This window comes from Odocoileus virginianus, chromosome 9 (assembly GCF_023699985.2).
Source record: "Odocoileus virginianus isolate 20LAN1187 ecotype Illinois chromosome 9, Ovbor_1.2, whole genome shotgun sequence".
In the NCBI taxonomy this organism is placed as follows: domain Eukaryota; kingdom Metazoa; phylum Chordata; class Mammalia; order Artiodactyla; family Cervidae; genus Odocoileus; species Odocoileus virginianus.
In genome coordinates, this window is record NC_069682.1 from 54,436,009 (window position 1) to 54,459,653 (window position 23,645).

A 23,645-nucleotide genomic window follows, 5' to 3' on the forward strand; every position below is an offset into this window, starting at 1 on the left:
GTGTGGTTTAGTCACTAAGTCGTGTCGACTCATGACCCCATGGACTATAGTCTGTTAAGAATTCTTTGTCTATGGGATTTTCCAGGCAAGGATACTGGAGTAGGTTGCCATTTCCTCCTCCAGGGGATCTTCCCAACCCAAGGATGGAACGTGCCACTCCTGCATTGGCAGGTGGATTCTTTACCGCAGGGTGGATTCTTGAGCCACCTGGGAATTCCAACTAAGCCCTCCTTTAAAACAATACATTTTAAATGACTCATTCTTTCAAAAACAAAATTCTACCTGCATATTTCCCACATACTCCTCCCATTTTTTTTTAATGAAAAGAAGTCACAAATTAACATGTAAAAGGATTCTGCTGTTGCCCCATCTTCTATCTCATACTTGACAACACCCCAGGGCACAACTCACCTGGGGCCATGATCCCCCAAAGACCAGGAACCCTGGCCCTCACGGTTTATCTCTGAATTTCCTCATTTTATTTTTTAAAGGTGAAGCCCTTTTAAAAATGTATATATTTATTTATTTGGCTGTGCCAGGTCTTACTTGTGGCATGTGGGACCTTAGCTGCCCCCAACAGGGACTGAATCCAGGTCCATCTACATTGGGAGCATGGAATCTTAGCCACGGGGCCACCAGGGAAGTCCCTGCATTTTTGCATTTTATCTTGTGGGTGTAGAAGTCTTAGTACCTCAGGCCTATGGATGCTTCAAGAGCCCATGAAAATGTTTGAGCTCCAAAATAAGGGGGGAAAACCTTGCAAAATCAGAGTCAGTAAATGTTTAATTAAACATCTAGAAGACATAACATTGTGTCAGGTTCATTAATTGCTCCATTTAGTCACCATAAAAATTTCAGGATACTTCATTATGTCTGAAACAAATTTATCGGTGAGATCTCTTCATTGTGCAAGAATGCCCAAGAATACCGAACCCTTGGTGGAGGAGTTGTGGCCAGTTATAATTAAATGAATTTCTTGTAGGCAAAGTGTTTCAGAAGCAGCATTATCAAAAAATCTTTTGATTATAAACAAGTTAGATGATTATATATGAGTTAGATGTGAATTCATTTCAATCTGTTTTGGGGGAGATGTGGGGAAGGACTTTCTAAAAAGAGTCATGGGAGGAAGGGTTTGAGAACATCCTGATGCTGGCTAAGCCCCCTCACCTGGACTCACACAGCCTCCATCAAGGTGGCAGACCCCTCCCCTGCTGACCTCCTGCCAACACTCTCCGGCATTCCAGCAACCTCTCCAAATCCGCAGCTCACCTTGGATGAACACCTTTCAGTGGCGCTTCTTCTGCCTTCAGGGAAAATCACAAGTTGCAAATCACAGCCTTCAGTGCCCTGATCCCTGCCCACCGCGTGACTTGTGTCCTCCTGCTCAAGAGTCCGAAATGCAGTCCTTGAATGCAATCTCAAAAATGACAGAATGATCTCTGTTCAGTTCCAAGGCAAACCATTCAATATCACAGTAATCTAAGTCCATGCCCCGGCCAATAATGCTGAAGAAGCTGAAGTTGAATGGTTCTATGAAGACCTGCAAGACTTTCTAGAACTAACGACCCCAAAAGATGTCTTTTTCATTATAAGGGACTGGAATGCAAAAGTAGGAAGTCAAGAAATAATTGGAGTAATTGGCAAATTTGGCCTTGGAGTACAGAATGAAGAGGGGCAAAGGTTAACACAGTTTTAACAAGAGAATGCACTGGTCATAGCAAACACCCTCTTCCAACAACACAAGAGAAGACTCTACACATGGACATCACCAGATGGTCAATACTGAAATCAGATTGATTATACTCTCTGCAGCCAAATATGGAGAAGCTCTATACAGTCAGCAAAAACAAGACCGGGAGCTGACTGTGGCTCAGATCATGAACTCCTTATTGCCAAATTCAGACTTAAATTGAAGAAAGTACGGAAAACCACTAGACCATTCAGATAGGACCTAAATCAAATCCCTTATGACTATACAGTAGAAGTGAGAAATAGATTCAAGGGATTAGATCTGATAGACAGAGTGCCTGAAGAACTATGGGTGGTTTATGACTTTGTATAGGAGGCAGTGATCAAGACCGTCCCCAAGAAAAAGAAATGCAAAAAGGCAAAATGGTTGTCTGAGGAGACCTTACAAATAGCGGAGAAAAGAAGGGAAGGGAAAGGCAAAGGAGAAAAGGAAAGATATAGCCATCTGAATGCACAGTTCCAAAGAATAGCAAGGAGAGATAGAAAGACTTCCTCAGTGATCAATGCAAAGAAATAGAGGAAAACAATAGAATGGGAAAGACTAGAGATCTCTTCAAGAAAATTAGAGATACCAAGGGAATATTTCATGCAAAGATGGGCACAATAAAGGACAGAAATGATATGGACCTAATAGAAGCAGAAGATATTAAGAAGAGGTAGCAAGAATACACAGAAGAACTATACAAAAAAGTTCTACATGACCCAGATAATCATGATGGTGTGATCACTCACCTAGAGCCAGACATTCTGGAACGCAAAGTCAAGTGGGCCTTGAGAAGCATCACTACAAACAAAGCTAGTGGAGGTGATGGAATTCCAGTTGAGCTATTTCAAATCCTGAAACATGATGCTGTACAAAGTGCTGCACTCAATATGCCAGCAGATTTGGAAAACTCAGCAGTGGCCACAGGACTGGAAAGGGTCAGTTTTCATTCCAATCCCAAAGAAAGGCAGTGCCAAAGAATGTTCAAACTACCACACAATTGCACTCACCTCCCACGCTAGCAAAGTAATGCTCAAAATTCTCCAAGTCATGCTTCAACAGTACGTGAACCATGAAATTCCAGATATTCAAGCTGGACTTAGAAAAGGCAGAGGAACCAGAGACAAAATTGCCAACATCCGTTGCATCATTGAAAAAGCTAGAGAGTTCCAGAAAAAATCTACTTCTGCCTTATTGACTATGCCAAAGCCTTTGTGTGGATCACAACAAACTGTGGAAAATTCTTAAAGAGATGGGAATACCAGACCACCTGACCTGCCTCCTGAGAAATCTGTATGCAAGTCAAGAAGCAACATTTAAAACCAGACGTGGAACAACAGACTCGTCCCAAATCGGGAAAGGAGTACATCAAGGCTGTATGTTGTCACCCTGCTTATTTAACTTACATACAGAATACATAATGCAAAATGTTGGACTGGACGAAGCACAAGCTGGAATCAAGATTGCTGGGAGAAATATCAATAACCTCAGATATGCAGATGACACCACCTTTATGGCAGAGAGCGAAGAACTAAAGAACCTCTTGATGAAAATTAAAGAGGAGAGTGAAAAAGTTGGCTTAAAACTCAACATTCAGAAAAATAAGATCATGGCATCTGGTCCCATCACTTCATGGCAAATAGATGGGGAAACAGTGGAAACAGTGACAGACTTTATATTTTTGGCTCCAAAATCACTGCAAATGGTGACTGCAGCCATGAAATTAAAAGACGCTTGCTCCTTGGAAGAAAGTAAGTAAATGTTAGTCGCTCAGCCGTGCCTGACTCTTTGCGACCCCATGGACTGCAGCCCACCAGGCTTCTCCGTCCATGAGATTTTCCAGGGAAGGATACTGGAGTGGGTTGCCATTTCCTTCTCCAGGGGATCTTCTCAACCCAGGGATCGAACCCAGGTCTCCTACACTGCAGACAGATTTTTCACCTACTGAGCAGCAAGGAAAGCCCTTGGAAGAAAAGTTATGACCAACCTAGACAACTTCTTAAAAAGCAGAGACATTACTTTGCCAACAAAGGTCCGTCTAGTCAAAGCTATGGTTTTTCCAGTAGTCATGAATGGATGTGAGAGTTGGACTATAAAGAAAGCTGAGTGCTGAAGAATTGATACTTTTGAATTGTGGTGTTAGAGAAGGCTCTTGAGAATTCCCTGGACAGCAAGGAGATCCAACCAGTCCATCCTAAAGGAAATCAATCATGAATATTCATTGGAAGGACTGCTGCTGAAGCTGAAACTCCAATACTTTGGCCACCTGATGCGAAGAACTGACTCATTTGAAAAGCCCCTGATGCTGGGAAAGATTGAAGGCCGGAGGAGAAGAGGACGACAGAGGATGAGATGGTTGGATGGCATCCCCGACTCAATGGACATGGGTTTGAGTAAACTCTGGGACAGGAGTGGACAGGGAGGCCTGGCGTGCTGCATCCCATGAGGTCACAAAGAGTCGGACAGGACTGAGCGACTGAATGAACTGAACTGCGCTGCTCAACTTCTCTTGCCAGCCAACACTTCCAGGAGTGGTGCGGAATCAGGACTTGGCCTGAGTCACCCATCAATGCCTCAACTGAGAAGACTGGCTTCTTCTGCAGTCGAAATGGGAAATGGAACCAGGAAGCAGCAAGGGGAGGACTCACTTTCACCCCCCACTCCCCACTGGCTCCAGCACCCAGCACGTAGTCTGGGATAAAGGAGGCCCAAGGAATTGCTTGGTGCAAAACCAGATGAGTGAATGGGACGGCTTTGTCACTCAGAGAGGGAGAGATGGGGGTCACATTATGAAGACACAACAGTGCCTGCTCATGGAGCACACACTTTGCCCCCAGTGCTCTGCTGGGACCTTCCAGAGCACCATTTCAGGGAAGCTTGCAAAGACCCCTGGCACAGCTGCTACGATCCCCTTTCTCCAAGGGAGAAATCGAGGCTCAGAAAAGTAGTAAGGGGTCAAGGCACAGAGCCACGAGCTCAGAACCCCAGATCAGAAGCCCAAGTCTGTCCAACTCCAGGAGACAGTGATGGCCCAAGGAGCCTCCCTGACCTGTTCCTTGAAGGGCAGTGAATGGAGCCTGGGGAAGATGCCTTTAGGGGCAGAACCTTTGGAAGCTGCACAGAGAATCTACTGCCTCCCGTAGCCCCTGGTCTGATCTTTGTTCCTCGCCATAGTTTTCATCTTTTTTTCTACCATAGCTCTTGAGATCTTGTGTAATCTCTGTCTCCCTCTGGCCACCTCTGGTTCTCTGACATTTGCCCCTGGACAAAGGCAATAATTATTGTCCCCTCTTGGTGCCTTCAGACCTTTCCACCCCCTCCCCCTGAGGTGAATTCACAGAGGAACCATGATCATAACATTCAGGCTGCCTGGTAGAAAGGAGACTGGGTTTTGCCAACACAATGTGCAGCAAAAATATCTCTCTTTTAAAAGGGAGAAAGAGAGAGAAATTTAAAGACTCAAGATCAGTAACATGTAATTATCATCTGGTTGGGGCGGAGAGTTCTAATAGTTTCCAGAAAAACACAAGCAATGAAAAAGGCGTGTGCTTTTCAAGGCAAAAAAAGACCTGGGCTCTAGTAGGCAGTGGCGCCATGTTGAAATTCCTGTGGCCTTTGGGCTCCTTCCCAGGGAAAGTAGGAGCCCCTAGCATCCTCTCCCCTTTTATCTTCCACACTGGACAGGAGTCTCTGAGAACGTGGGAACTACCTGTGAACTCGGCCTCAGACCTGCTCAATACAGAAGCTCCACTGAACAGATATACTTCAAAGCATAGAGGAGGCTTCCCTGCTCCTTTCTTGGGGGTGAAAACAACTTCAAAATGGCAGGGACAGCTAAGTATCTTCCAATATCTTATCCCCTATTTGGAAGTTAATCAATCCCCCAATTTTAGCTAGGTAGCATGGTGACCCAGAATAAAGACCTTCTTTCCCAGCCTCCCTTCTGGGTTCTGAGACTGAGGGATGTCAGGGGAATGTCTGTGCAACTCATGAGTGTTCTTAAAGGAGAGATACTTATTCTGCTTCTCTAGCTTCCTTCCTCCTGTAAGGAATGGAGTTGCAATGGCTGGAGCTTGAGCAGCCATCTTAGAACATAAAGCCCACAAATGGCAGAGCAACAAAATAGAAGGGGCCTGGGTCCCAACACTATGGTGTTGGGCTACCTACCAGACTGTTATAGGAGAAAGAAAGAAGTTTCTGTATAGTGTAAGTCACTGATATTTCAGTGAAAGACTATCCTTATAGTCAAAATTACCTTGAAAGTCTCTTAAGTAGAGGAGAAGAAATGTAAGCTAATGATAACTTTAAAAGTAAGAATCCCATTCAATGTGGTAAGATGTTCATAGCAGGTTCATGGTTCCCATGAATTCCAGGTGTACCCCGGAACGCTAAGGAAGGTGGAACCCATCCACATTAAATTGTTTTTTTCCTTCCTCTTTCTCACTTGCTTTTTTTTTTTTTTTTTTTTTGGCCTAGTGTCTAAACTTGGGCTTTCCTGGCATCTCAGCTCATAAAGAATCTGCCTTCAATGCAGGAGACCCCGGTTCAATTCCTGGGTCAGAAAGATCCCCTGGAGAAGGGATAGGCCAACCACTCCAGTATCCTTGGGCTTTCCTGGCGGCTCAGACAGTAAAGAATCCACCTGCAGTGCTGGAGACCTTGGGTTGGATCCCTAGGTTGGGAAGATCCCCTGGAGGAGGGCGTGGCAACTCACGCCAGTATTCTTGCCTGGAAAATTCAATGGACAGAGAAGTCTGGCAGCCTACAGTCTATTGGGTTGCAACATGACTGAGCAATTAAGCACAGCACAGTGTCTAAAGTTATGGAGCTCTATCAATCACATGCCATTTTCTAAATAATGCAAATTTTATAAACACCTACTAAGTGTCAGATAAACATGCTTGTTCTTATCTTTTATTTCTGTTTTATAATTAAACCAAGGCTCAGAGAGTCAGTGACACACTGCTAGGGAGAAGAAGGTTTGCAGCTCAGAGGTGGGTGGTGGGGACACATGTGCATACAGACACGGACCAGAAGCAGTTGACCCTCAGATCAGACTCTAGTGTGACCTGCAAACCCACCAAGCACCCAGGTCTAGGCCCAAGTCGGAGTGTCCACACTAAGATCAACATGGCTGAGAAGCCAGAATATGGTCAGATGGAGTTGGGGTTATCCCAGAATGGGGGACGGGCGAGAGCCACCCCCGCTAAATCGGAGGAACTGGGCAAGGGGGGCCAGGACTCAGGTTGGTGAGCGGGCGCCACCTAGTGGCCAGTCACGGCGTGGCGCCTCCCAGCCGCCCACAGTCAGTCAGCCTGAGCCTGAGCCCAGAAGACACCTGACAATCTCTCCAAATACACCCAATTAACCCTCATTTAAAGTTAACGTTGTCAACGCACATAGAGACACACGATTCTTCTTTTTACATTAAAAAGGAGCAGAGGCATCATTGCGGCATCCTGTTTTTATTGAGCTGTCCAACACTTCACCTCTGGTTCAAGTGAAGTCCTCTAGGACTCTCAGCTCTGCCTCTCACGATGGGGACTTAATTGGTCTGAGAGTGGACAGGGCATCGGGATTTTTCCTGCTTGCTCGGCAAATGTTGCAGGGATAAACTAATTCTGGCTCCAGGTTGGAACTCTTTCTTTAATTTGCTCTCTGTTGCTTTTGTTATTATAATCACACATAATGGCCTGCCTCAGAGAATCCTGCCCCCAGTCTGACTGTTAAACTCAAGTGCCTTTGTTCAGAAACCCTGTCCACCTGTAGATGGCAGGAAGGAAGAAATGAACACATCCCCTGCCTGAGGCTTGCCATTCTAGGAGATGTTTGCAAGACTAACGGCCTTTTTGCTTTGTTTCCTCATCTCCCTCCACCTCTGATCTGTGAAAGAACCTGGCATCCAGACCCCATAAGATGATTATTTTAAGACAATGGTATGTCATCTTCTCGGTCAGCTGGCTCTCCAAATAAAGTTGTATTTCTTGCCTCAACACCTCGTCTCTGATTCATTGGCGTCACTCTTGTGCAGTGAGCCAGGAGAACTTGGACTCGGGAACACAAAGACAGCTTTAAGATAAGCCTTCGGGGCCCTTCCATGGTGGTACTTATTCCCAAGTGCCTCCCTTTGTAGAAATGCTGGGGATAGTGTCCCCCTGGGAGCCCGGGACTGGCACCCACTCCTTGACCTCAGCTGAGACCCTGAGCCTTTGACCCTCTGGGCTGCCTCACACAAAGCCCTTCACCTCTGTGGGCCTCAGTTTTCCCTTCTGTCACCTGGACTGAGCAGTGTCTCTGAACTGTTTGGGGAGGTCAACAGCCCCTGTAAGAATTTTCAGAAGCGATGCGTCCTTTTCCCAGAACCAGGTCAGTGGGTGTGCAACTGTGTTCATAGCTGTAGAGGTGCCTGAATTAACCTTTTAGTCCTCGCCACCACCTCTTGAGGTCACTCCTTTTATTAGCCCATCTCATAGATGAGAAAACTAAGACATAAATAGGTAAAATAACCTGCCCAAGATCCCACAGCCAGTAAATGGTGGGGCTGAGTTAGAACCTGAGGCATCTCTGTGACCTTGGACAAGTGACCTCATTGATCCAAGCCCCAGTTTACTGAGAAAAGAGACCTTAACTAGACCGTAGCCTGTAGATGAGTCAGGGGCATATGAGATTGGAAAGCACATAGTAGGTACTCATTAAAGAGAGTCCTCCTTTTTTTTTTTAATTGGAGGATAATTGCTTTTCAATGTCGTGGTCTCTGCCATACTTCAACACTGTCGTCGGTTTGCTATGCACACACATACGTGGTTTTGATGATCACAGGCACTCAACCACCCACCCACCCACCCGGATATCTTGGCCTGTGGCTGGGGGAGTCAGGGTAGACAGCAGTGAGAAACCCCCCAGCCCCAGAAGGAGCTCTGGTCTCCTCCATCTCAGCAGCTCCCTACCAATATCTAGTGGAAGGCCTGTGTCTTGCTCAATTCAGCTTTCGATTTTGTTTCTCTCAAAAACCACACAAGGAAGTTTCATTTTCGTTTTCTCCAGAGACTGCCTAGGGCCCCATTTCCGGAGTGTGAACAGCTGACAGCTGACAGTTGTCCGGATGAAGCTGGAGTGTCTTCACAGCTGCTAGAAGCACCAGCCTGGCCCACAAGAGTACACCCAGCCTTGACGGGACCCACCTTCTGCAGGCCCCAGGGTCAGAGCCTGCTGCTGACTCCAAGTCTCCCGGGCTTCCTGCAGCTGCTGTCAGCATGGCTGAGGTCCCTGCCGACCTGGGAGACACAGGTACTAACTTCCTTCTAAGACCCATGGGAGTGCCTGGCTGGGACTTAACTTTTCTTCTAGTTCCTTTTCTTGGTTCAGATGACAACCGCAATAGGCTAATATCTGAAGTCACCACCGTAACAAGAAAGAAACTTAACTGATACTGAATAGAGCTGTTTTCTAGGGTCCCCACTGAAAGCGTGTGGGCTGGGGGCTGAGACGTTTTTGTCTGTCTTTGTTCTGCGATCCGTAACTATCTGAACCTCACCACGATCTGAAGTAGTCATGAATATCACCATTTCAAAGATGGGGAAATGGAGTCCGAGACAGGTCACACAGCTGATAGGTGGCAGAGCTTTGGCTCAAACCCAGGAAAATATGCTGTGTCGGGGGGGCAGGTGTGGTTAACTGGGGGAGGCCCAGGATCCCAGGCTGGTTGGTTCCCAGGTTCCTGTTGTACTTTCCCAAGCAGACACATCAGGGGCGCTGGGTAGCTGAATTTAACTTGTTCCCCAGTGGGTTTTCCTTTTAACTGATGTGTCATTTACATCTCATCCCATTTTGCAATTTCTGGTTCACCAGCCAGAAGACTCAGTGGGTGAGGCCAGCCCAGCCTTCACTGCACGGACCTCATTTCCTCTTTGGGGTCAGGGGACAGCAGGAGAAGAAAGAGAGAGAGGCTCACCCAGGAGCAGGTTTTTCGGGAATCAAAACCTTTTCAAGGCTAGGCAAAGCATCAGTGTGTTGAATGGGTATGACAGTTTCAGGATAGTGTTTAGTGAGTGAAGGGTTGGGTGACCCCAGGGGTTATAATGCATATCACCTGCCCCCAGAAGGATGCAAACATTCCACCCACAAGAGAAGGCCACAGTGCCCAGCGCAGAGCTGGTAAACAGGTCATTCCCTAGTGCTGCCCACTCGGAACCCAGGAAGAACCCAGAAGTCAAAGGGTTGGGCTGCTGCCCTGGAAGGGTAACCTGGTCTTCCCAAGAAAGGCCCTGCTTTGCATTCCCACGGGGTCCTGGGGGGCAGACACTTTCCCTCCCAGCTCCATGCACTGCTGGCTCTGCATCCACCAGTTCTCTCACTTCCCACAGGGCTGCTGGCTTGGGTTTATGGGAACCTGCCTGGGAGGAATAGGGGCCACTTGGAAAGTTCCTCCTTGAGCCTTGAGGCATCCTGCTTAGGATCATTAACTCTGGCAGAGGGGAGGTGGAAACAGAGGCCTTGGAGGAGTGCCCATCCCCTGCCCAGGTCATCTGAGCAGACACCTACCCAGTAGTGGACACTCATTCTTTCATCCAGTCCCTCCTCCATTCAAATGCTGTTAGTATTTCCTGAGACCCTACTGCGTGCCTGGCCCACGGCTAGACACAGGACCACTACAGTGAACCTGTCAATCACAGCAGGGGATCCCTGGGGACACTCTGCAGGGGACCCACACAGGACCAACTTCCCACCTGCTCAGGACACTCAGGACGGCCTCCCAGCATTGGAGTCTGAGTGAGAACTGACACTGGACAGGTGGAACGGGGGAAGAGCTCACCTGACAAAGGGAATGGCATGTGCAAAGGCCCGGGGGTGAGCACGGCTGAAAGGAATTCAAACAGGTTGGCACCTGAAGGGCAGTTGAGGGTGGGTAAAAGTGAGGCTGGCAGAACCTGTTCCGCTGGCAAAGGGGAAGGTGGACTGGAGGGAACCTGGAACTGGTGAAACTACTGTCATCGAGGGGATGCTGACAAGGAGTGGGGAGTGGAGGCAGAGAAAAGGAGAAGAAGGGGTTGAGAGAGTCTGGAGCAGTACACCAGGACTCCGTGTTTGGGCATCAGGGTGAAACCTCCGTTTCTGAAGGCCTGCTGGGTTTCTGGCGGGGATGAACAGTGACATTGCCCCTGTGGACAGTGAGCCCCAGGAGCAGACTCCACAGGGAGGGGTGGATGGGGGATGGAGAGCGCCAGGGACAGGCCTCACTCCCCCCACTCCTCTGCTCTGCCCTTCCCTCCTGCATCCTGCCGCCTCCTCTGCTCTGAGGACACCTGAGAGCTGACTGGTCCCACCTGTCCTCCAGTGCTCACACAGGTGGGGGACACTCGGAAGGCCTGGCAGCTCTTCTGGCCACCAGGCTGTCCAGCCCAGGTCATTTCTGAGCAGCCCATGCACCCCTCCCTGAACAGAGACACTGATGGCTGTCTGCTTTGATCTCTCTTCCTCCCTCAGCCCTGGACCCCTCTCTGGGGGAGCCCGCTGGCCCAGGCTGGGTTGTGGGTACCTCAGTTCTGCCTGTGCCCCTGTCTCCCTCTCCCAGACCTTGAGCAGAAGATTCTGGAGGTGCTGAGGGATGCTGGCTCCCCTGTGAAGACCGCCCAGCTGTTAAAGAAATGTCAAGTGCCCAAGAAGAAGCTCAACCAGGTTCTCCACAAGATGAAAGAGGAGTCTAAAGGAGTCATGCTCGCAGGCCCTGCGACGTGGTGCTTGGGCGACAACGGGACCAAAGAAGTGGTTCCCGCAGAGCGGGGTAACCTGTCACCACGGGTGGGGAAAGTGGGGGTGCAGGACCCAGCATGAGCGGTCCTGGCAGCGGCCAAGCCCAGGTTTGGACCTGTGTTCAAGTGCAGGCTCTGCCCTTGAGGGTGCATTCCGTCTTCTCACTGCATCCTGCTTTCTTTCTCTGGCCAATGGAGGCAAGAGGATTTGATGCAAAGGGCTAAGCCCATGCCAGCACATAGTAGATGCTCAGCAAAATTTTAATGGTGATTATGACAGTGCCAATGATACAATCATAATAGAACAGCCTTAGCATTGCACAAGATCCACTTCTCTGGTTCTGCAGCCCATGGACCTTTAGCTGACATGTGTCAAGTACTTACAAAAAGCCATTGCAGGACCAGGGTTGGGGGAGGGGGGCCAAAAGTGAAAGTGTTTGCCACTCAGTCGTGTCCGACTCTTTGCGACACCATGGACTGTAGCCCACCAGGCTCCCCTGTCCATGGAATTCTCCAGGCAAAAATACTGGAGTGGGTAGCTGTTCCCTTCTCGAGGGGATCTTCCCAACCTAGGGACTGAACCCTGGTCTCCCAAATTTACAGTCTTAGCCACCAGGGAAGCCCACAAGTGGGTGGGGCAGGATTTGAAGCTAAATTCCTTTAACTCTAGAATCCGAATTTGGAGATCTGTGTGCTGGGGCCTCTACAAAGCAGCCCGCCTTTGTCAGGTAGAATCCATGTCCCCTCTCCTGTCCCTTCACCCCCTGACCATCTTTCTTTCTCCAGCAGAGAGGCCCCAGCAAGACGCAGTTGCAATTCCGAAGAAGCCTGGCCCCGGGCTCAGTGGACAGCGTAAGCATCCTGGTTTCATTCAGCACCGGTTCCCTCTGTCCCCAGACTCTCACGGTCACTTAGGAAGCTACATGTGTCCAGGGACAACCACCCCACCCACTGAAAGGTTCCCACACTACACACAGTGTTCAGAGGCAAGGCTTTGTCTCTTGGGGAAAGAGGCTAACTTGTCTGATTAATGGCTAGCATTTGCTGTGCACCTAGCGTGGGCAGGCACTGTTCGGAGCCCTGATGAGAATTCCCAACTCCCAGAACAACCATTGTGGTGCAGTATTATTAATGTGCCCATTTCACAGATGAGGAAGATGGGCACAGGGGCTGGTAAGCAGGGAGCAGACCCAGCCCTCCAGGGTCCTGTTTAACCACTGGCCTCTCGCCTCCCAGAGGAAGAGATCTACCAGTTTTTGGAAACCCACGGGCCCCATAAAGCCCTGATGATCGCCAAGGCCCTGGGGATGAAGACAGCAAAGGAAGTCAACCCAGACTTGTATGCGATGAGGGACAAGCACCTCCTGGACTTTGACCAGAAATCAAACTCTTGGTCAATTTATCGATCAGGTAGGCCCTCACTCTGAACAGGGCAGAGGGCAGAGCTGTGAAGAGAAATTGTAACACTCAAGCCCTGGTCCTTGCTGGGCTCCTACTAAGTACTCTGGCTCCCCACCTTGTCAGAAGCTGGAGTCTTGCTGACCTGTCCCTAACAGGGGATTCCAGGAGGGAGGGGAATGCTGGTGGGAGTAACCAGGGAGGGCTTCCTGGAGGTGGGGTCCATCCCTGACTGTATCAGCCCTGGGACACAGGTCTCGATCTGAGTTTGCTAGCAGTTTTCTGTAAGCACTTTGCCCAACTTGGAGTTGTAAAGTTGCTGAAGGAGTCAGCTAGGCTGGGCTTACATACCCACAGGTGGAGTCCCAGAACAGACTCAGGCATTATAAACAGCAGGCCCAAGGCCTAGAGCCTCCAGTACTTTTAGGGGGTAACCAAATGCTCCAATTTCTCTTTAAATTGGAAGAAAAAAATGGATATCATAGTAAGAATGAATAGCTAATAATGATTTCAGCTGAGATTATATTTGTCTTTATCCCAACACAGTCATAAAATGCCATTTTAAATAGTTCTTATGGAGTTGGGGGCTCACAAAGACACAAAAGCCAAGGGCCCACGAAGCTGGGAATGTGGCCCTTTGTGTGGAGCCCATGTGGAGATGATACCCCTGCTTATGGCACCAAAGGAGGGCTTCAGCATCTTAAATGCTGGACGCTAAACAGTGGTCACTACTCCAGATTCTTTAAAATGCCTTGTGAACCAAACAAAGCTTTTCCCATGGTTAGGAGCAGCCCGTGGACAGCTCCCTAAAAGGAGAGAGGAAAGGTCCCTAAAGGAAAGCAGGGGTTAAGGCTGTGGTTTCCTCACAGTGGGAGGGGGCAGAGGGTGCAAACAGTGAGGTACCTGCCGCCCCCCCTCAGTGGCAGAGGACACATGGGTAGGGTGGCCTGCAGGACAAAGTACAAGTTTACCTGCAGCGTTTGGTAAACACTCCGGCTCCTGGGGGCCACCTGGGCCTACTGACTCAGGACCCCATGGTGGGCCCCCAGGAATTCGTGTTTTAACCAGCCCCCACCCCCACCCCAGGAGATTCTGGTGCTGTGGACAAGTATTTGGAACTTCCAACCCCTTGAGAGGCACAAAAGGATTGAGTGGAATATTATTTTGCAGAAGGTTCTAGAAATCAGTCCACCCCAGTTATTTACCAGCAAAATCCAGTCAACATGATCTGTCAGAAGGGACCAAACAGCCACATTTCCATCCAGCACTGTGAAGATATCCAGATTGGACACGGGAATCTCCTAGTGAGACAAATGGGCTCTGGGGAAAACGGTGAGTCCTCTGAGATGCCTAGGAGAGGGGACCTGTCCATCTGGGTGGGGTAAAGAGCGGGGGCAGGGGGACATTTCTCCAGGGAGAAAGGGCAGCTATCAGATTTCCAAGGTCCTTTCTGGCTTTCCCAAGAATGAGGCTGTCTCTCCTTGTGCCTGGATCAAACCCCTCCTGCATTCCTTTTAACCCCCCCCCCCCGCCCCCGCCATCTTTTGCCACATTTTCTACAAGAAACAACTTCATTCATTCTCTCTCACTAAGATGTCACAAGGTGTCATTGTAACATTGTGTTTGTTCCAAGACACTACTTCTTCCCTCATGTTAACATTTCGTAAACTGGGATCCCTCTTACTGGGTGCATCCTAGCTTTGATGAAATAACAGGAAGCAAGTGAGTGCCTCCTCCATGTCAGGCACTGTGGGGAGAGAGGACAGGGCCACCTCTCAGTCCAGCTATGGGACATGAGTGAAAGCATTGACCCCAAATTTGGGACACCCCCTGTGACCTCAAGACAGCCCTACCCTGCTCTGGGCCACAGTTTCCCTAATTGTGAAAGGAGGAACTTTGTTCTAGAATCTAAATCAACCTTTCCCCACCTTCAGTCCTCTGAGCTCCACCTCCATAATTTTGGCCGAGTCCCTGGCTGGCTGTTTACTCAGTGTTGCTAAATGGTTTACCTTTTATTCTACTCAAATTCATTTTAAAGTAAACTTTTACAGCATTACCTTGAAAATCACAAAGGTCACCATGAAAAGAAATGCTGAGAAAATAAAACAATGCCAGAGTCTCGGAGAGCTCTGTGTCAACACCAAGTTAACCCCCAAGGAGACTTTTTCCCAATGGGCCCAGAGGGGTGAGAATGGCTGGGAAACAGAGGGCATGCTCAGTGTTTGGGTCTGCAATGCCCCATTGACACCCCGGGCATCCCAGTTATAAAACCCTGGAAACCCACGCTAATTGTTCTGCCAATTCTCCTGCTCTTCAATCCAGAGCCTAAAGTAGTCACTCCCTGTCTGCTGGTGTCCAGAAGAATTCAGAGTCCTGTCTCCTCTGTCTGGCTAGGATTTATCTGTGTGCATGGTGGGGAGGGGTGGGAAGAGCAGTATCAGAGGTTGGGGGTTAAGGGTCATGTTTCCATGTCCTCTACCAGGCTCCACGGCTCCCTGCTGCCTCTCTCCAATGGCTGCTGCTGATCCCTCAACTCTGGATTCCCTGGCTGGATCCTGGGGGCCCCAGGACATCCGGATGGAGAAGTCTGTGCTCAGACGAGTTCAGATGGGACACGGCAATGAGATGAGGCTTCACAGCAACCCAGCCAAGGGCTCTGCCCACGGCGCCTGTGACAGTCCCCCAGGTAACGGGACAGTAGGCTGCCATCCTGCCCCCACCCCACCCCATCTGGCCTCCTTAATACATGGGACTTGAGCCAGTCCTTGTGGGGAGAGAGGCATGATGGGAAATTCTTTCCATCCCACCAGGAGGCTGTCCACAGAGTAGAGCAAGGGGGTCTGGCAGAGTCAGCACGAGGGTTCCATTCCTACTACCCACCTAGGAAACCTCGATGTCCTCATCTTTACAATGGGCAGGGATCATTTCCTGGGCCAAATGAGGCAGACACAAAGAGATGGCTGGGCTGGAACGGCATCTAAGGAGCCACCTAGGAGCTGTTGACCAGAGGGCTGAGGCGATGTCCTGCCTGGCACTGGGCATCCAGAGACAGGCTGGGGGAGATGCAGCAGAGAGGCCTGGGAGAGGAGGAGCCCTGGGGATGCCAGGGCACAAGTTTCCAGAAGAGAAGAGGCTGTGAGATCAAGGGAGGGTCACAGGGTCTGGCAGCAAGGGGTCTGCGGTGACCCGAGGGGACAGAAGGAGCGAGGGCAGTGGAAGGAGGTGAGACAGAGTGTGGACAGCTCTCTTCTGAAGTTTGGCAGGGGAGGCAGGAGCACGATGGCAGGAGCTGGGGACTGGACTGGGGCCACGTGAAGATTCTAACTGAATATGGAGATGGTGTTCCAGAGCTGCCAGAAGGCAGGCAGCAGAGAGACAGGGAGCAGGGCTCCACGGGGAGTGGTTGAGTCCCCGGGGAGGCACAGAGGACCAGGTCAGCGGGGATGGGCAGCAGGAGGAGGGGAACTCAAGCTGGCAGACCCAGGGGCCGAGAGAGCTGGCAGCCCAGGCACGTGAAAGGAACATGCAGAGGTACCACGTGAGGCCACGTGTCTGCCAGTGATAGAGCAGGGCATGGACCACCGCAGGGAGCTTCCAGGAGGACGGTCAGCCATGGGGGACCTGGGAGCCAGGTTGGAGGTCAGGCCTGCTGTCCAGCTGCTCACACCCCCCTCCCCAAATCCCTTTCTATGACTGATGTGCAGCCTCTGTCCTGGGTACCAGCCCAGAAGCTTCCATCGAAATTCAAATCCCTGAACCAGGACCTCAGTGCGAAGGGGTCACGTCCCAGAAAGTCCACACTCGCTCCTGCTTCCTCGAGGACACCACCGTCGGCAACAGCAACAGGATGATGGTCCACCCAAGGGCAGCTGATGTCAAGGGAGTCAAAAAGCCTAGGGAGCCCCGAGGGGACATAGGTGAGCCTGGGGCGGGGTGGGGGGCAGGGCAGGGCCCCCGTGCTCTCTCGCTCTCTCTCATTCACTCAACAGTCATGAATCTCCCGTTTCCTGGAGTCTGGGAGGCAGGAGAGTCATGGCAGAAGTAGAGTCCACCTAACCCATACTCAGCTGGGAGCCTCTGTTTCCCCATCTATAAGTTGAGGGTTAGAGGAGCCCATGGCCCCCGGGCTGTGGGGAGGATTGGATACACCCCGTTCACTGCTGCGACACCTGGACCAGACCAGTGACATGTTTGTGGGGCCCAGTGCGACAAGAAGAAGCAAGGCTCCTTGTTCAAAACTTAGGAAGAATTTCAAGACAAAGACAGGAGAGCAGTAAGCTGAACACAGGGCCATCTGCAGGGCCTGTGTGACCACCCAAGCCACATACCATGAGGCTGGGCTGCCTTGGAACCTTCTGGAACATGATCCCTCCTCTATTCTTAGAAACCCAGCTCACTAATTCTTCCCCACCAATAATGCTGTAGCCACCTTATGCTTCTTCCAGGTCCTCAATAGTTAGGAAGAAGTCATTCATTCATTCATTCATTCATTCATTCATTCTTCCACTTTGGCCCCACTCCTGCACTCAAACCCTCCCATCCCTGGAGATACAGCTAAGAGCACAAAGAGACAAATGCACCCCATTCATGAGATCAGAGTCCAGTAGTGACTAGAGACTAGCCTTTTGAGACCAGCACTAAAAAGAACTATGAAAGGGGGGGCGGCAGGTAGGCAGCGGTGTGACCTAGTAGACGTGCCTTAGCCAGGCCGACAGAGGACCTCAGGATGAGGTGTCACCTGAGCCCAGGCCTGCAGGAAGGGAGGAACCAGACAAGCACAGATGTGGGAAGAGCGCTGCAGGTAGAGGGAACAGCAAGTGCAAAGGCCCTGAGATGGGAACAAGGTCCAGAACCACACACAGGAGCCCAGGGAGCAGAGGGATGTGATCCAATGGGCAAGGCTGGGTCTCTCCCTGCTGGGAAGCCCAGGAAAAAGGTCTGGGTCATATCTGAAGTGAACTGAGAAGGCCTGGGGGCCTGGAGCAGGGGGCAACATGAAGTGGGGCACAATTTAAAAGTCTGACCAGAGATAATCTGGAATCAAAGTGGGCGGAGGAAGTGGGAGCACTGGCCTGGGGAAGAAAGGATGGGGCTTTGCAGATGGGGACATGAGGTCATCCACCCGTGAAGCCTGCACCCCAGGCAGCGGCTTCAGCACCCATGGACCAAGTCACCTCGGTTGTTCAGTTGTTCATGGGGAGGTGGCTGACATGTTCCTGGGGTCCCCTCTCTTCCCCAGAGCCTCCCCACCGAGACGCACCATCCAGAAGTGAGGTCCCTCCTGTTGGCACTCAGGCCGACCCCGTCAGCACTGAGACTCTCATCTCAGAAGAGCTGGCAGCTATGACCCTTGAGAGGCATGACTCCGAAAGCGTAGAAGACACCTGCTGAGTGATGGAACCGCAGAGCCTGTGTCCCCGGGGCGGGGGGGCGGGGTAGGACTCAGAGCAAACAGCCTGCAGGCAGACTCACACAGAAAGGGGGCGGAGGGGGCGGGTGAGCTGTCTGCTGCCATAAATGTCACTTTTTACCTTCTTGCCTCCGGACACATGACCAGTGTGGGTCAGCATTTGGGCTGGACCCGACGTGGGGTGAAGACGGCATCGCGGCATTCCAAGTGCAGCTTGGAATAGAAGTTCCAGACACAGAGTACTGCAGAAAGTACTGTCTATTAAGAACAGAGAGCAGAAATAAAGTGGGCACCGCGATCACAGTGGGTCGTCAAGTCCCGACAGGCCTGGGCAGCTGCTGTCCGAGTACCGTCCCCTCCCTGTGTTGTGGCCAGGTTTGTCCTGCCCTGGCTCGGGCCGCTGGCTCGATGGCTGGTCTGCTTCCTGTCACCAGGCCCAGTTCCTCCAGCCACCCCTGCCCCTACCATCCATTCCTGCTGTGTGACCCCTCGGCCTGATGAGCAGAGACTGCTCTGCGTGGGGCCACGAGGTGGGGGTCAGAGGGTACGACTGGCACCCACAGCACGTGGACAGGAAGAGAAGCCAGGGGGCAGACCCTAGGGTCTGGAAGCTGGACTTGGCCTGGACAGTGCTGGCTCCGCACCCCACGGGGCCCCCTCTGGCTGCTGAGATGTCTGCGAGCCGTGCTGGAGGGGGCATCTGGGCAGGACAAAGCTGGATCTCCAGCCAGGGAGGACAGGGACAGGGTCCGATCATGCCTGAGGACCGGAGGTGGGGGGTGGGCTGGCTGGACTGGAGGCGCCCTGTGACACATTGTGCTTTTCCTGTGTACTCTGTGTGTGTCTGGGCTGTGCCTGGGGTTTCACAGGTAAAGTCGTGTGGCAGCAGTAGGGGAAGACCAAAAAGGACTTGCCTGGATGGTGCTGGCTTCCCACCCCGTGGGGCCTCCTTCAGCTGCTGAGAAGGGTAGCCGTTCCCTTCTCCGGGGTATCTTCCCAACCCAGGGATCAAATCCAGGTCTCCCACATTGCAGGCAGATTCTTTACCACCTAAGCCACAAAGGAAGCCAAAGAATATTGCAGTGAGTAACGTATCCTTTCTCCAGCAGATCTTCCCGACCCAGGAATTGAACCGGGGTCTCCTGCGTTGCCGGCGGATTCTTTACCAGCTGAGCCCTATTGAGAACAAAGAGCAGAGATAAAGTGGCTGCTGCAGGTGCAGCGGGCCAACAACTCCCGACAGGCCAGGGAGAGCTGACAGGTTTTGTGGGTTAATAGCTGATTTTTATAGCCTCAAGACAAAGAAAATTCCTGCTGGATGGTTTTCACCAGGTGATTGCTTGGGATACTATAGGGTATTTACTTGAGTGGGCATCTCTGCCTAGCTGGGAGTCAGGAAACTTGTTAATGATGATTGGGGGCTTTTCACAAAGTTACAAAGGGGTTCAGTCAGCTTCTGAGGTGACCTTGGTTCTGGGCTCCGCTTCTGTGGCCTTGGGGACAGGACTCAACAGACAGGGCCTCTGGTGGCCAGGAGCAGCCTGCCAGGGAGCGCCTTCCTGGGTCCACCGAACATCAGAACCACCCACTCTTTGCTCTTTATGTAAGACTTGACTTCCTCAAGGCCCATCGTGGTCCCCTGATGGTTTTACCAACTCACCTTTCTAGAACCTTCCCACCTTGACCTTGAAGGCTAGGGATGGGTCAGTCCCTAATGTTACCAGAAAAGGGTAAACTCCCAGATCATCGACTCAATGAGCATGAATTTGGGTAAACTCTGGGAGAGAGTGAAGGACAGGGAAACCTGATGTGCTGCAGTCCATGGGGTTGCAACGAGTCAGACATGACTGAACAAGACAGATGAGAACCTCAGAAGCCACCTGCATCTACCCCAGCACCAGCCGGTGAACTCACTAGGCACAGAGGCCCTGTCTTTCTGCTCTTGAACCTCCAATAGATTCTAGACATGCCCCCACCTCCCACTGCACTGACCACCTCCTAAGTACCACACCCTTGGGCTGCAGAGACAGGAAGACTAAGCCCCTGCCCTCGGGGAGCAGTTCACAGTCAGCAGGAGAGGCAGCCCAGGCCTGGGCAGTGAGTCCTGAGCAGGAATGACCACGTGGAATAAAGGGGTGCAGAACAGGGTCCCAGACACCATCTGCAGGGCCAGGAGGCTTTGAAAGAGATAACTCTGGAACTCATTCTTCAGCACCTGGCAGAAGGAGGGGCTTAGGAAGGGAATGAAATGATGTTCTAGGCAAGGGCTCAGCCTGAGCAAAGACAAGATGCTCAGAACAAGACAACTTACCCAGAGCAACACAACAGTGTGGGTGTTGCTGAAAAACCCAGTGCAAAGAAAACACAACTGGAAGATTGGCTGGAGAGGAATCTGGACTTGATGCTGAGCTCTGGACAAGCACTGCTCCACCTGCACAAATATTCAGAGAGAACAAGGAAGTTGGCTTCATTACAAGGAAGGCAGGGTTTTGTCTGGTGGACTGGAATGGCTCTGTCTACAAGGGGACAAAATTCTCTCAACCACCCCTGTGATCTGGGGCCCCCAAATCATTCCTGCCTGGGATAACCAGTTTGCAAACATGCCACCAGGATGTCAGGGGCATGAAATCAGGTTTGGCGCCTTGCTTCTGGCATTGTCTTCCCTCTGTGGTGAGCTGAAAACTAAGTGCTTGCCTCAAAGCTTGCCTGGCGTCTGTGGTTAACCAGGCCTGTATCGGTGGGTGATCAAAATCATCTCAGAGCTCAACCTTAGCTCCCACCTGCAGCCCAAGCCAGAGCACTCAATTTTCCTGCAAGATTTCACCTCTCTGTGTGATTAATTTGTCGTAAACACGCTGACAAAGTTTGTTGGCAGTTAATTGGGCCTGGAGGTGAAGGTCAAAGCTGGTCTCTTCAGGAACGAAATTAACTAGCTACCATTAATGCAAAGAATGATTAAGTCCATCTATCCCCCAGCCTTTTGCTCTCACTAGCTCATCCATGGCCTCAGCTTCTGTAATGATTCGTGTGCACACAGAACTTGAAGCCTCTGGAGTGGGATAGGGTGGGGGTTGGGATGGGGCAAGAAGAATTTCCTACTTGAGTTAAAAGTGATTTTTCAAAATCACCAAGACCTGCTCACAAACACAATTCTGTTTTATTTCTTTTTAAAAATATGTTATTAGAGTTGATTTACAATGTCATGTTAGTTTCTGCTGTACAAACACATATCCACTCTTTTTTAGATTATTTTCCAATATAGGCCGTTAAAATATATTGAGTAGAGTTCCCTGTGCTATCCAGTAGGTCCTTGTTAGTTATCTATTTTGTGTATAGCGACGTGTATATGTAAATCTCAGCCTCCCTATTCATTTCTTCCGCACCCTCCTTACTCCCTGGTAACCAGTAGCTTGTTTTCTACATTTGTAACTCTATTTCTGTTCTGTCGATAAGTTCATTTGTTCCCTTCTTTTAGATCGCAAGTGTAAGCAAAGTTACATATTTGTCTTTTTCTCTTTCTTATTTCACTCAGTATGAGAAACTCTAGGTCCATCCATGTTACTGCAAGTGGCATTATTTTGCTGAGTAATATCCCATTGCATGCATGGCTAAGTAATATTCCATCGTGCATATGTACCACATCTTCTGTATCCATTCCCGTGTCAGTGGACATTTACGCTGCACCTAGGTCTTGGCTACTGTAAACAGTGCTGCAATGAACGTTAGGGTGCATGTATCCTTTCCGATCTTGTTTTTCTCCAGATATATGCCCAGGAGTGGGATTGTGGGGTCGAAAGGGAGCTCTAGTTTTAGTTTTGAAAGGAAATGGCAGTATGTGTCGTGGTCGGCGCAGGGGTGGCTACCCACCTGGACACTTGGTTGTCTCGGGGCAGGGGGAGCAGGTTCCTGTTGCTGCTGTAACAAACTGCCACATGTGAGGGGTTTAAAACAACACAAACTCAGCATCAGGTCCTGGAGGCAGACTGGGTGAAAGTCATGGTGTGAGCAAAGCCGGTTCCTTGGGAGATTCGGCAGAGACCCGTTCTCTTGCCTCTCCCAGCTTCCAGGGGCACCTGCTCTCCTGGCTCACGGCCCCTCCCTCTATCCCCAAATTGAGCAGCATCATGTCTTCCATTTGCTGCCCTCCCTCCTCTTTCCACCTCTTCTAAGAACCTTGTGATTACTCTGCCCATCCATGATAATCTGCACTCAAGGTCCTGTATCACCTCCACACCCCGCGAGGATGAAAGGGTATCAAGCACAGTGATTCTCAGCTCTCAGAGCATCTAACAAATGCTGAGTCCCAGTCCACCCCAAATCGACTGATGACAGTTTCTGGGAGAGAGGCCTGGGCTAAGGTGTGTGTTTTAAAGCTCCTCTGTGATCTCAAGGAGCCCCTTGGGGGCTGAGATATCTCTGCCTGGCTCCAGTTAGACAAACCCAGGATGCCAACAGACCACAGCTGTTAGGACCCCAGAAACCCCTCACCCAGCACCACCTCTGGCTGGTGGCAGAAGAGCATCTAGAGGGAGAGGAACCCCAAGCCACGTCCCAACAAGGTTCAGGGTCCCAGGTCTCAGGTTCCAGGTCCCAGGTGGCCCTCTGCCTGAGAGCCGACTGTGGAGGATTCGGGTTCAGCCTTTCACTGCTTTGGTTTGAGCGCCACCTGCTGGCCATAGACAACTTGGCCACTGGCCGGCTGCAGCACCCACCAGGCTGGGTTTGTGAACTTCCAGGGTCCTAGTCTGTGGTGAGGTGGGCTGGGACCATTCCCTCCCTTTAAAGTAGCCAGACCTACATCCAGGGCCCTGCCTCACACTGTAAACTTGTCCACAGACCCCAGATTAAATCCCTGCACTGCCCTCCCTTCCCCCAGATGCCAGCACCGCAAAAATCAACAGCCCAGTGCCCGCAAAAGCTGATTCTCTTTCTTCAAGAGGAATACCCCTATAAGTTTGGGGAGCCACCCACCCCTCCACCCCGGAAGACCCCAGCCCAACTTCTGCAGGAATTCCAGGGACCTGGTCTGTAGCATCACAGCCCTGAGTCCTGATGTTTGTGGAACTCCTGCTTGTACTAACTCACTTCATCCTTCCATCCAGCCGGTGAAGAAAGGGATTCTCATCCCACTTCACATGGTGGGAACACTGAGTCACAGAGAGGTTAAGCTACTTGCCCATGGTCACACATCCAGCATCAAATCCAGGGGACAAAGTGGGTAACAACTGCCCCTTGGGTGTAAAATAAAACCTTCTGTATGCGGAAGGCCCACATGCTTGGGCAATGCCTTGGTCTGGGAGGTGAGGGTGGCTCCCACCTTCCCCCCACCTGGGTGCAGTCAGGCCACCTGTCTTCA

General features: G+C 50.8%; 1 protein-coding gene across 1 annotated transcript; it reads left to right on the forward strand.

Annotated features, from left to right (window-relative positions):
* Nucleotides 1-8,781: 8,781 nt before the first annotated feature.
* ZBP1 (Z-DNA binding protein 1) lies at nucleotides 8,782-18,302 on the forward strand. Its single transcript, XM_020905133.2, has 8 exons — nucleotides 8,782-9,019; nucleotides 11,304-11,513; nucleotides 12,271-12,333; nucleotides 12,718-12,891; nucleotides 14,050-14,211; nucleotides 15,362-15,565; nucleotides 16,584-16,796; nucleotides 18,119-18,302. The coding sequence occupies exons 1-8, from the start codon at nucleotides 8,986-8,988 to the stop codon at nucleotides 18,268-18,270; spliced, it is 1,212 nt and encodes a 403-aa protein (XP_020760792.2). The 5' UTR covers nucleotides 8,782-8,985; the 3' UTR covers nucleotides 18,271-18,302.
* Nucleotides 18,303-23,645: the final 5,343 nt, after the last annotated feature.

Excerpts from the sequence above, each read along its gene's own strand:
- ZBP1 (XM_020905133.2), top strand. The coding sequence starts at position 8,986 with ATGGCTGAGGTCCCTGCCGACCTGGGAGACACAG. Across the intron at positions 9,020-11,303 it reads TGCCGACCTGGGAGACACAG|ACCTTGAGCAGAAGATTCTG; the intron begins GTACTAACTTCC and ends TCCCTCTCCCAG. Across the intron at positions 11,514-12,270 it reads AGTGGTTCCCGCAGAGCGGG|AGAGGCCCCAGCAAGACGCA; the intron begins GTAACCTGTCAC and ends TTTCTCCAGCAG.